Here is a 13,384-nt window from a genome sequence, read left to right on the forward strand (position 1 = left end):
GGATTAAATCCAGCACATGAGCACATGTTTGCACCGTGGTTTTCTCTTTTAGCTCCAGGGAACAAAATCTCTCAAGGTATAGAGAGACAAAAGAATACTTCATCAACAGGACTGTTGGGAATTCAGCTCCTAAAGCCACAGAAATTCTTAAATGCTTCCACTAGGCCCTCTAAAGTCAATTCTACTAATTTCGGATGATGAGGAAACACAGTTGTGTCTTCCAGAGACCTCATGAGAGGTTCCATCACCCTGCCCTTTCTGGGGGCAAATTCATTAATCTCAGTGGGAAGGAACTTCATGAGTGAGCTCGGACATTTTTGTGATAATATCTGGGTGAACCACAGCATTTTCACAGGTACTGGGGAGTATGATAATGATGCATAGGACTCTCTTTATTGGCAGTAACTTTATGTTATACAAAAGGATAACAAGTAAAGAAATGTTTGTTAATACAAAATCCTGGCACGTTTAAGTCCCAGATTTTGGAAGTCAATAAGTGGGATGCACTAAAATATCTTTTTGCACCCATCGGTCTCCTCTGGTGTTGGCTATCCATCATGGGGCCTTCCTGTCTCAATGGTTTGTTCTGTTGTTTCACTGTTTTTCCTTTTCCCTGTTAATGGTATCTCTTTTTAATGCCACTCAACCATTCGTTCTTTCCACAAACATTTATTGATAAATTACTGCATGGTAGGAACTAACATATTCTGGGAATAAAGAAATTAATAAGGTATTGTTTCTTCTCTCAAGGTGCTCCTGGTCTAACCAGAGGAAGAAACATAGAAATAAGTAAATGCAATCTCTGATATGGTATTCCAATTCTGGTGAAGTGGGTCCTAAAATAGTAGACTTTTCCTGAGGAGATTAGTGAAGGCTTCACAGTCAAGGTTTTAAATGTACAGAGCTTTGGGGCATCTGGGTGGCTCAGTCGATTAAGCATCCAACTTGAGCTCAGGTCATGATCTCACCTTTTGTGGGATTGAGCCCCACGTTGGGCTCTGTGCTGACAGCCCAGAGCCTGGAGCCTGCTTCGGATTCTGTGTCTCCCTCTCTCTCTGCCCCTTGACGAAGGCCTTGATGAGGCTGGAGAATTGAATCCCTAAGTCTTCTTTGCCAGTGGAAGCTGCCTTTCTACCCCAATGGGTTTGACCTCCCCATGCCTAGTGATAGGGTCACCCGCCGCCCCAGTGGCAGTGGCCTCCATACCCACAGTGGTATCACCTCTCCACTTTAGTCTGAGGGGTTAACTCTGCTTTGCCTGAGGAAACAAATGCCTCCCCACCAGGCAGTTGCCACCCAAGACAATGCCAAATCTCCTCATGTCCCACCCTTAACACTCCTCTTTGCTTCTAGATCCATAACTAGACTAATTTGCCGGCAGGCCCCTAAGGATAAGGTGCAGTGTGATCTGTGAGAAAGTGTTCTACACTCCAGAAGAACGACTTGAGTTTTCTAATTTATACAGACAGAAATCCAGGGAACATGTGTGGGAAGGGATAGATTCAGAGTGTGGGCTAATGTGGGAAAGAACATAAAGTTGGAACGGGCTGAATGTATTGATATGGGCTCACTAAGCAGAGATTCTGCGTTTAATGTTGCAGCCTGGGAACTTACAGTTTGTTTGGTGGAACCCGGACCACAGGTAGCCCACAGTGAGTGAGTTGGAAATGCCAGACCTGCCTTGGTTTAATGTAGAGTTGTGGATTTAGAGGCTTAGGGAGATTGGAATGTTAGAATGGGTTTATCGGGTTAGACCTACTCACCCACGCTGGAAGAGTCCAGAGGACATACCTTGCACAATGACTATGAGAAATGGATTGTGAGGGGAGCCACAATATCCTTGATGAGCTCTGGGATTGCTGTTCTCTGTAGGCTAGATCTTACAGTGGAAACTTCAGCCACCGTGTTGGAAAACTTAAATGAAGTGGGAGTAATTGGGTCCTGGGATGGCAGAGGCCAAGTACCAGCATCAACAACCAAAGGCAAAGTGGAAATGATTGCTGTAGTGGACTGGAATAGTCTGACTTACTCCAATGGTTGGTGGTGACTAGTTGACCATGGTGCTCCTGGAAGAGAAATTAGGTAGCAAGTCTACTAAATTCTCACTTGATCTGTTTAAGCAGAAAAGTTCAAGGTCAAGTAAACAAAAACTAACCTTAATCAAAAACAGTGAGTCCCAACCTCTCAGTAAATTCCCAGAGCTGGTTTACAGACCTAGAACTTTTGGAATGAAAGGGGACCAAGTCCTCTTGAGGAAGGACCCCTGTATACTGCCCTATACTTATTCCATTAATCTTTCTCCTCACCTTCCCAATCAGGACCTTCAGCGTTTTACCAGGGTAATTGTAGAGGGTAACTGCTTGAGCTTAAATCTGCATTTCTTCGTCCCTTTTCCACCGTTTCGTCAGCCACATGGAATCAGAAAATCAAACGTGTGTTTCAGAATTTATCCTCCTGGGTGTCTCAGAAGATGTATTACTACAGCCCCTCCTCTTTGGACTGTTTTTGTCCATGTATCTGGTCATGTTCATTGGGAACCTGCTCATCATCCTGGCCATTATCACGGACTCCCACCTCCACACGCCCATGTACTTCTTTCTCTCCAATCTCTCTTTGGCAGACATCTGTTTCATCTCCACCACCATCCCTAAGATGCTACTGAACATCCAGACACAGAGCAAAGTCATTACCTATGCAGGATGCATCACCCAGTTGTACTTTTTCATGCTTTTTGGAGATCTGGACAACTTCCTCCTGACTGTGATGGCCTATGACCGGTTTGTGGCCATCTGTCACCCCCTCCACTACACGATCATCATGAACCCCCGCCTCTGTGGCCTCCTGCTTCTGACATCCTGGATCATGACTGCCCTGCACTCATTGTTACAGAGCTTAATGGTTTTGCGACTCTCTTTTTGTGAAGAGTTGGAAATCCCTCATTTTTTCTGTGAACTTAATCAGCTAATCCATCTTGCTTGTTCTGATACTTTTCTCAACGATTTGGTGATGTATTTTGCTACTGGCCTTGTAGCTATTGTTCCACTCACAGGGATCCTCTTCTCTTACTCTAAGATTGTAACCTCCATTTTCAGAATTTCATCAGCTGGAGGCAAGTACAAAGCATTTTCTACATGTGGGTCTCACCTTTCAGTTGTCTCCTTGTTCTATGGCACAGGCCTTGGGGTGTATCTGAGTTCTGCTGCTGCACAAAACTCCAGGGCCAGTGCCATAGCCTCAGTCATGTACACAGTGGTCACCCCCATGCTGAACCCTTTTATCTATAGTCTAAAAAACAAAGACATAAAGCAAGCCCTTAAAAAGCTCTTCAGCCAAGAAACGTTCTCTACATAGGGGTATTATTTGTATGAAGACAGAGACTTGATCGTGAGTAACAATGCTCAAAACCCCACAGGACCTAAATCATGATAATGTTATAAGCTCACAAAATGGTAATCTGCAGTTTATGTTGTCTCAAGGGTTCAGCCTCTTTAATTTTTCATACATGATAAGTAACTGTTTCTTCTGTATTTTATTTAAAACTTTGATCTCTCATATTTTGGGAGGTCAGTGAGGGAAATAGAATCCAGTGCATGAGTTTTCAGCAGCAAATATATGTAATACAGGAGGTTTAGTACTTATAATATTATAGGAAGAGCTAGAGGAATAAATGTGTAATGCTTCCCATGCCAGATGAGAGCAGCTGCCCTCAAAGAAAATTCTGCTCTCAAAGAAAATTTACTTGACATATCAAAGGCTATATACCAATCACTAAAGTTTGTGTGAATCCACTTTAGAAATTGAACACATTGCAGAACAGAAGGAACTGGAGTCACCATTGGGTAACGTCTACAATAATCCACATTCACTCTCTAAGACCTAATTTTCTTCTGCACCATCTAAAACATGAGTCTGGCACAACAGAAATGACAGCCCTTGACATTCAAGAATTGATAGTGTCATTGATCTTTGGAATTTCCACAGGGATGCATTGCTATTCTTAACATTTTTATAGGCAAGAACACTATCAGAGGATCTATTTTGCTCCCTCTTAACATAATGTCCCTTTCTCAGATTATAAAAGCATTGTGGGTATTTTGACAAATTCCATCTATGGCTTTTCCATCTCTTCATGTTAGAAATTAGGTCATAATAACAGGATACAGTTATGGACCTGAAATACACTTTGTGAAACATAATGAGGTTAATACTTTATCATCACCTGACCCAGAAGTGACATCACTAATTTGTATGCTATAATGGTAATTTCCTATTTCAGACTCCCTACTTCACAATTTTCTGATAAATTTCCACAGGAAGGAAGGAAGGAAGGGAAAGAAAGAAAGAAATGAAAGGTAGAAAAGTGCCTAATTACATTATTTGCCAATTTCTATAGTATAAGTCTCTCACTTTGGCTAACTTTAAGCTACCCATGTGACTTTTACCCAACAAAGTGGGATGAGACATGCACAGTCACACCTCATAACCCATTAGGAACCAGCTCCAACACATAAACATCTTTGTGTAAAGTCAGGAGAAAAATAAAGAGCATTAGTCTGTTGCAGTTTTAATGTTTTTTCAGGGTGAGCTGGTCCCATCATTTGAGGGTCAATGAAAAGTCTCAGGCTTGAGTAATTGCGACTCTTCATTCTGATGACTTAGGCCAACTTTCTTTGTATGAGAACTTGAATTTTTCTTAGTTATACAGATGGATGGGATCTTAGTAAGATGCCCATCACTTTTAATTAAGAAGGCATCAAGATCAATTGCCTATTCCAAAATTCCCTATGGTTCAATCAATTTTGATTAACATTTGATCCTTCTACCCATTACGTTAACGATAAATTCCTCACCTCTCACTTTGAGTGATATCTGCTCGGTCTCTGCCAGTTCGGGATGTCATTCTCTCTGTTGAACCTAGGTTGAACTTGTTCCAATGTCAGCACCTCCCATGTTATGATAACTGTCACGCAGAGGACAACCACTACAGAACTCTGCAGAGATGTCGCACACATCACCAATGTATTTCTCAATCTCTTGTTGATACTATGGCCTCTGACTGCTTTCTTAAGGCATTCTTGGGAGTTTAGATGTTGAATCACTGGAGATAAATCTACACAGCACTGCTTTGGTCTCATCCCATAAGTTTATGTATGTTGTGATTTTGTTTTCATTTATCTGAAGATCGTTTCTAATTTCCCCTGCGATTTTTTCCTTAGTCAATTGATTGAGTGTGCTCTGCAATTTTCACATAGGTGTGGATTTTCCAGTTTTCCTCCTTATATTGATTTCTAGTTTCATTCTCTGTGGTTGGAGAAGATACTTAGAGTAACTTCAACTTAAAAATGTACTGAGAATTGTGTTTTCAGGCCTTTTTTGGTGTCAATTTGATTTTTGTATACTGACACACTTTGACTCCCTTCTCATTTCTTTTGGCCTGTAGTTTATAGATATTTTATTTGTAGTTACCATGGGGATTACATGTAACATCCTAAGCTTGTAACAATATCATTTGAAGTGATATCAACTTGACTTCAACCATATATAAAACTCTACTCCTACACAGTTCTACCCATCATTTTATCATTATCAAAATTCACGTAATTATTAAAAAATTTTAAAGTAGGAGTATTTTTATTTATTTTTTAAATTTATCTGAGGGAAAGTGAGAGAGTGAACGAGAAAGCATGTGAGCAGGAAAGAGGATCAAAGGGAAAGAGAGAATTTACTAAGTGTGGACCCTGACTTGGGGCTCAATCCCACAATCCTGGGATCATGACCTGAGCCTAAATCAAGAATCAGATATTCAACCAACTGAGCTACCCAGGTGCCCCTCATGTAATTATTTTTAAGCAGTTGTGTTGTAAGTCCTTCCACATATGGAATGTGGAGTTAAAATCTAATATTACAAAATGCTGGTTTTTGTATTTTACCATGTATTTAACTCCAACCAAGATATTTCTGGCCTCCTAAGGCATCACGTTACTGTGTAGTGTCCTTCCATTCTGACCTGAAGCACTCCCTTTGGCTTTTCTTGTAGGGTGGGTCCAGTAGGAATCCAACTGCCTTGGCTTTTGTTTATCTGAGAATGTCTGAAATTCTCCTTCATGTTTCGTACACTTTCATGAGGTGTAGAATTCTAAGGTGACAATATTTTCTTCCAGTAATTTAAATATATTATCCCATTGGCTCTGGCCTCCAAAGTTTCTGTGGAAAAATCGGCTTACAATCTTATTGAGGATCTCATGCATGATGAGTTCTCACTTACTGAACTCAGGATTACCTCTTCTATATTTGGCTTTCAGTAGTTTGATTATGTGTCTCAGTGTGAATCTCTGTTTATCCTACTTTGAGTTCACTGAATTTCTTGGATATGTAGATTAATTTATTTCATCAAATTTGGGGAGTTTCAGCAATTACTTCTTCCAATAATTACTTCTTTCTTTCAATTACTTCTCTTTGCCCATTTCTCTCTTTTCTTTCTGGACTCCCTTAATGCTTGTGTTGGTTTTGGTAATGGAGTCCCACAAGTCTCTTAGGCTCTGTTTAGTTTTTCTTATTTCTTTTTTCTTTCTGCCCCTAACACTCAATAATTTCAACTGGCCTGTCTTCAAGTTCATGAATTATTTCTGTCTGTTCAAAGCTGCTCTTTTTAAAATAGATGGTCGCTTTTTTTATTATCATGAAGATATGTTACTTTAGACCTACATTAACATTGTACTAACTGGGGAAACCATACAAGCATTCCAATAAAATCATAAACAAATCAAGCATTTAAAAAATCATCTTTATTATAGTTCCTGCTACAACATACTAAACAAGACAAATAAAGTACAAGTAATCATTATTACATTCAGATAGCTAATACTTACATGAGACTTGCTATATATAAATGTTGTTCTAAGTGTTTTACATACAGAAATAATTTATTTCTCTCAAAAACTGTAAGGTATTTGCAATGGAGATTACGTGTTACATATGAGGAAACCAAGGCACAGAAAGGTTAAGTAACTTCTATAGTCACACATCTAACAAGTGCTAGAGCTTGGATTTTGGAATTCTTTCCAGAAATGATCTATCATATTCAGTATCATCTCAATCAAAATTCTGGCAGGCAATTTTGTAAAAACTGTTAAGCTGATTCTAAAATGAATATGCATTTTGAAAGATCTAGAAAACCCAAAAAATATGGAAAAAGGAAAAACAAAGTTAGCATTTTTATACTACCTGATTTCCAAACTATTACAAATTTATAGTAATCAAGATATTGTGATATTGGCTTACAACATATAAATAAATCACTATAAGAAACATAGAGCCCAGAAATGAACCCACACATATACAATCAAATTATTTTAAAAGGTGACATTATAAGTCAATAGGAAAAATATATTCTCAACAACTAGTACTAGAATAATTGGATATCTATATGGCAAAAAATAAACATTGATGCCAATTTATACTATATTCAAAAATTAATTTTAAATGGATTATAGACTTAAACATAAAAGATAAGACTATAATACTTCCAGAAAATCATAAGACAGAAACTTTGTGACTTTGGAGTACCTAATATTGCTTAAAAATAAGATACTAATTATTAAAAAATTGATCGGTATTTTTTAGGAGGTAGCATTAAGAGATAGGATGAAAATATCTACCATATTATGTCTGATTAAAGGCTTGCATAGAGAATACATAAATCACTCTTAAAACTCAATGGTAAGAAGACAAATAATGTAATAAAAATGGTTAAAAGACTTGAAGAGATATTTCACATAAAATATATATGAATGTCCAATAAATGTATAAAAAATTGCTCATCATCAGTCATTTAGAGAAATATAAACCAAAGTATAATAAGATGCCATTGCAGATGCCATTGAAGTGGCTAAAGTGGCATTTTCAACTTGACAACACCAAATGTTGACCAGATGATGAGTGTGGTAGGCAGACTTCTAAGATGGTCTCCTGTAGTCTTCATCTCATGTTATTCATGCCTTGAATGTGAAACTGATGTAGCGAATTGTTTCTAATAAATAGGGTACAGCAGAAGTGACAGATAATTTTTGTGATTAGGTTTTCAAAGACTGTGACTTCTGTCTTACTAGCTGACTCTATTGCCTTCTTAACTTTCACATCTTGATGAAGCAAGCTGCCATATTGGAGAGTCCCATGTGGCAACTTGTGGCATGTATCAATCGTTTGTTCATTTTTATTGCCTAGTATTCCTGCTGGTTACATGCTTTACAGCAAACATCTACAGGAGAAATGGAGCCATCAGGCCAAGAGCTCCTGAAAATTGAATCCTTCTAAAAACGATGTAAACTTAGAAATATAACTTTCCCTAGTCAAACCTTCACACAAGACCCTGACCACTTCTGATGGGTGGATTGTAGCTTTTTGAGAGATGATGATTCAGAGAATTTAGCTAAGCCATGCCCAGATTCCCAGCCCACAGAAACTTTAAGATAATCAATATGTGAGATAATCAAGATGTCTTTCCTGGACTAATATTTACATGGGTGCATACATTTGTGAACACATTGAGTTAAAAATATTTCTGAGGGACACTGGTCCAAAGGTGGCAAGTTAAAACAATAGTCATCCTAAAAGACCTTCTCTGAGTGGCCTGTGTCTTAAACCATTTTCACAAAAGCAGTTTTTGTTTCCTTTTAATGCCCACTTCATAAGCACAGTTGAAGAAATCATCTTTTATAGATTGGGTAGCCCTATGATTGGGGCTTGGGGGAGCCTACACGTAGGCTCTAGGTAAGACTGTCCAAGAAGAATGACTTATATGGATAATACTCTACCAAAAAAGAAAATTATTCCTGGAGTATTGCTCTGAAGAGACAAGAAAAGCTTCTCCCAGGACTCAGAACCAGAGTCAGGGCACATAGAATATTACTGCCTTATACCATATATAATCTTTTCATCAAAAGACAAAGACTTACATAAAAACTTCCATACACGTTTTTCAGAAGTTGAAGAACATTTGGGTAATTTCTCTAAGGGAAATGTACTCCTCCTTCATTCATCAAATGGGTGCTACACGTTAGCTTAGATCACAGAAGTTTATTTTCTCACAGTTATAAAGGATGGAAGTGCAAGATCATGTGCCATTATCATTGAGTTCTGGTGACAGACTTCTTACTGACTTGTAGGAAGCCACCCTCATGCATTGTCTTCAACTGGCCTTTCCTTGGTTCATGTGGGGACAGAGAGAGAGAGAGATAGTGAGAGACAGAGAGAGAGAGAGAGAGAGAGAGAGAGAGAGAGAGAGTGATCTTTCTCTTCTTATAAAGGCACCAACCCAACTGGGTTAGTACCCCACCCTTATGACTTCACTTAACCATTATCACTTCCTAAAAATCCTATCTGCAAATACAGTCACATTGGGGATTAGATCTTCAATCTAGGAATTTCAATGGGACACAATTCAGTCTATACTACACAGCTCAAGTGTATCAGGCTCTGTGTTGGGCATGGAGGGGGAACAAATGTACTTTCAGCAGAGTGAGGGTGTACAGAATTTATAGCAGCTGTATTATAACTGTTGATTTTGCCATTTGACTCTCAGCTGGCAATCTATTTCCCTTACTCTGGCTTTAGAATCTTAATATCCTTTCATTTTTATTAATGAACAAAAGAAAGGAAAGAATCAGTACTCTATCTAGAAGGACTGAGTTAGGGAATAATTTTAATACTTGAGGCCAATTGCATTCGTTATCTCTGCCCAAACCATCTTAAATTGCCTCAAGTGAATTCTGTAATCCAGAATCTCAGATTGGGAGGTTTTTGCTTGTCTTTTTTAGTGATGCTGGGGAAAATCAGAAAAGAGAGTCAAAAAAGATCCAGCTGGAGTTTCTACCCACTTTGCACATTTCTTTCAACCCTTTCAACTAGCTAACATCACCCCGATCAGCTAGCTAACACTGGGAGCTAATATTGCTCCCTGATACGTCTTACATGGCTTCTCCTTGGACAGGTTTTTTTACTTCTCATTTACTATTCCCAGCTGAATCCATTCCTCAGTGATATGTTTTCACACTTCTTAGATCTTTTCCTCCATAGTGCAGAAAATCACACAATGGTTCTAGTTTTGTTGACAGTAATCTACCAAAGAACATGTTCACCTGACCTTGACTCTGACCTAGTCATCTTTGTCATTGACTTGGAATTTCATGTCTATTTGTACGTGTGACTTCTGAATATCATATGACATATGTATGACAGCACAAACAGGCATGACTTGTTTTATTGCACTTTACTTCGTAGATATGGCATTTTTTAAAAGACATGTTAAAGGTTTGTGGCAAGCCTGTGTGAAGAAAGTCTATTGGCACCAATTATCCAACAATATCTGCTTACTTCATGTCTCTGTATCACAATTTGGAAATTCTTACAATATTTCATATTTTTTCATTATTATTATTATTATTATTGTATTTGTTATGGTGATCTGTGATCCTAATGTGACTATTGTCATTGTTTTGAGGTTTCATGAACCACACACATATGACAGCAAACTTAATGGATAAATGGTATGTATTTCGACCAATCCACTGTTTGATTGTTCCCCATCTCCTTCCCTCTCCTTAGGCCTTCCTGTTCCCCAAGACACAGCAATATTGATATTAAGTCAGTTAATAATCCTATGATGGCCTATCCATATTCAATTGCAAGACTCAGATGTCTCTCACTTTAAATCAAAAGCAAGAAGAGAAAGACAGATACCATATGTTTTCACTCATATGTGGATCTTGAGAAACTTAACAGAAGTAATTATGTCCAGTGAGGGAAGAATGTAGAAAGCCAAGAGAGGACTCCCTGGGTGGTTGATATTGGGGACTGAAGCTCTGTCCCCACAAGATGGCAGGAAGGGGTCAGGTGCTGGTCTCCCAGCCAGACTTGGGACTCCAAAGAAAGAACAATGTCCTGTGCAGCCCAAAGTTGCACACACTGTAGGACTACAGAGGAGATATTTACAGCTCCCTATGTCTGCTCATTAAGCAGCTTTTACTCTAACCTGTAAGCACATGATCTCCCTATGGGGCAATGATCCAGACACAATGGGAAATTTTCCTGCTGGTTCTCTCTCTGATCCTAGGACACTGTGCTAATCCAGGTGAATTCAGTTTTGATTCCTTCTTCTCCATTAATCTCCTACTTTCCGGAGGTCCACACCTCCCAGCACCTCATCACAACCCTGACTTCAAGTTTTCCCAAAAATCTAATACTGAGGAACTCATCTGATTAGTTCCCTTAGGTTTTCAAAACATTGATTTACGGTGGGGACACAATCCCTGATGTCTCTAGAAAATTACTATTTCCTTCTTCAGCAGAGGGGAGAAATTTGATCCTGTGGTATAAAACCTTGGGTACTGGGCACCTGGGTGGCTCAGTCGGTTGAGCATACGACTTTGGCTTGGGTCATGATCTCACAGCTTTTGAGTTCGAGCCCCATGTCAGGCTCTGTGCTGACAGCTCAGAGCCTGGAGCCTGCTTGGGATTCTGTGTCTCCCTCTCTCTCTGCCCCTCCCCTGCTCATGCTCTGTCTCTCTATCCTTCAAAAATAAACATAAAACAAACAAACAAAAAACCCTTGGGTACTATACTCCTTAGCTTCATGATAGTTTAGCCAAAACAATTAGGAATTTAATAGTTAGATCACAAGTTAAGAACTGTTGTTTACTCCCTCATGATGAAGTGTATTTTAATTGTAAGAGATACATTTAGATTTTCTGCAGCATAGGCTAGCTTAGCACACTAAAGCGATTCTATGATTTAATTTTCACAAAAGTATTATCAATGAAGTCATGCTTTCATCAGCTCTATTCTCTATTGTCTAAATGGGTCTCAGAGGAATTTAATGTTCTGCTCAAAGGCATAAACCAAGCAGGGATGTAGTCTTAATTGGAATTATCTCGGGATGCTTCCAGTTCTGAAACTCTGGGAAGCGGTTCCCAACCGGAGTTGCTCTTGGGACATTTGGCCATGTCTGAAGGGATTCTGCTGAGTACCTTCCTTCACAGGACAGCACCCAACAACAATAATTATCTATGTCTAAAGGCCAACCGTGAGAAGGTGAGAAAACCTGTTCCCCACTGAGGCTTTTCCAACCTCAGTGTGCACGCAATTCACCAGGGACTGTAGTTGAAATGCAAATTCTGATTCCTCAGGTCTCCAGGGGCCCCGAGGACCCTGCTTCTCTAACAAGCTCCCTGGTGGTGTTGATGCCGCGGGTCCTGGATGTGGAGCCCAGACTGAGAGCAAAGCCGTGGTCCTTTGTTGGAGAAAATTTAAATTTAAATTTAACGTTGTTAAGATGGCAATACTACCCCAAATATCTACAAATTCAATGACAATATGAAAATAACAAAAAGGGGTTTTTTTGGGAAAAGTTTTTAAAAAGCCATCCTAAAATTAAATTTTAAATTAAAAATTTCCAAGCATGAGCACAGAATGCCATCCCATTTATTGATGTCCTCTTTAATTTCTTTCAGCAACATTTTATGGTTTTTATTTATGTCTTTTGACTGTAACACCTTAACCAGTTATTCACCCCAGTAAATAAATCCCCTTAAACACGGCCACTGGTGCACCATACTTGATTGAGAGATGTACTTGAAAAGAAAATGTAGTGCCTAGTAATACAAAGGACACTTTAAAGTTTGCTTTATCATATTCGACGTCATCTTTGACTCCAAAGCTATATTAAGTCATTCTATTTATTTGAATTCCTGTTTCCGTAGACTCCACTAATAGACATGTATTTGATAATCAGTTTTGCCAGTGACTAATGTAAGCCCTGGGGACATAGAACCTGAGAAGAGAACAGAATCCTAATTAGGGGAATAAAACCAATGGCCTGTTATAAAATATGCTAATATGTTAACCAGGAAGAGCAGTTAAGTTAGTGATTTACAAACGAATGACAGACATAAAGTGAAAAACTGTGGTCTCAGAATAGAATAGAATAGAATAGAATAGAATACAAATGACCTATTGCCAGATTGAATTTTTTTCCATCAGAGCGGTAACAAATGACTACTTTTTTAGGAAAACTACAGACATTGCATGGGGTGATTTTTGTCATTGGAGGAGAAATTATTCATAAGAAATCCAAGCAGTTCCAAGAGATAAATAGGAATTGCTAATTTTTTCATAAAACGGATTGGGAATCAACTTAGAAATAACAGAAGAAAATAAAGGGAAGATGGTTGGATATCAGAGAGAGGTAAAAAAAAATTAATAAAATGAGTAACTACATTGTACTGTACTGAAAAAATAAAAATTACAGGGAGTTAATGAAAGCAAATTCTATGTCCACAATTTGCTTTAAAAAGGTCACACCTTCTGACTCAAAGTCTTTGAGGACTGA

At 38.7% G+C, this 13,384-nt stretch overlaps 1 protein-coding gene across 1 annotated transcript; it reads left to right on the forward strand.

Moving 5' to 3' along the window:
* The first annotated feature begins 2,391 nt into the window (after nucleotides 1–2,391).
* LOC125929116 (olfactory receptor 7A17-like) lies at nucleotides 2,392–3,402 on the forward strand. Its single transcript, XM_049640042.1, has one exon. The coding sequence runs from the start codon at nucleotides 2,413–2,415 to the stop codon at nucleotides 3,349–3,351; it is 939 nt and encodes a 312-aa protein (XP_049495999.1). The 5' UTR covers nucleotides 2,392–2,412; the 3' UTR covers nucleotides 3,352–3,402.
* The last annotated feature ends 9,982 nt before the right edge of the window (nucleotides 3,403–13,384 follow it).

The sequence above is a fragment of the Panthera uncia genome, chromosome A2 (assembly GCF_023721935.1).
Source record: "Panthera uncia isolate 11264 chromosome A2, Puncia_PCG_1.0, whole genome shotgun sequence".
Taxonomy (NCBI): Eukaryota; Metazoa; Chordata; class Mammalia; order Carnivora; family Felidae; genus Panthera; species Panthera uncia.

Bases quoted from the DNA above. Each gene is read 5' to 3' on its own strand.
- LOC125929116 (XM_049640042.1), top strand. From the start codon at position 2,413: ATGGAATCAGAAAATCAAACGTGTGTTTCAGAATTTATCCTCCTGGGT.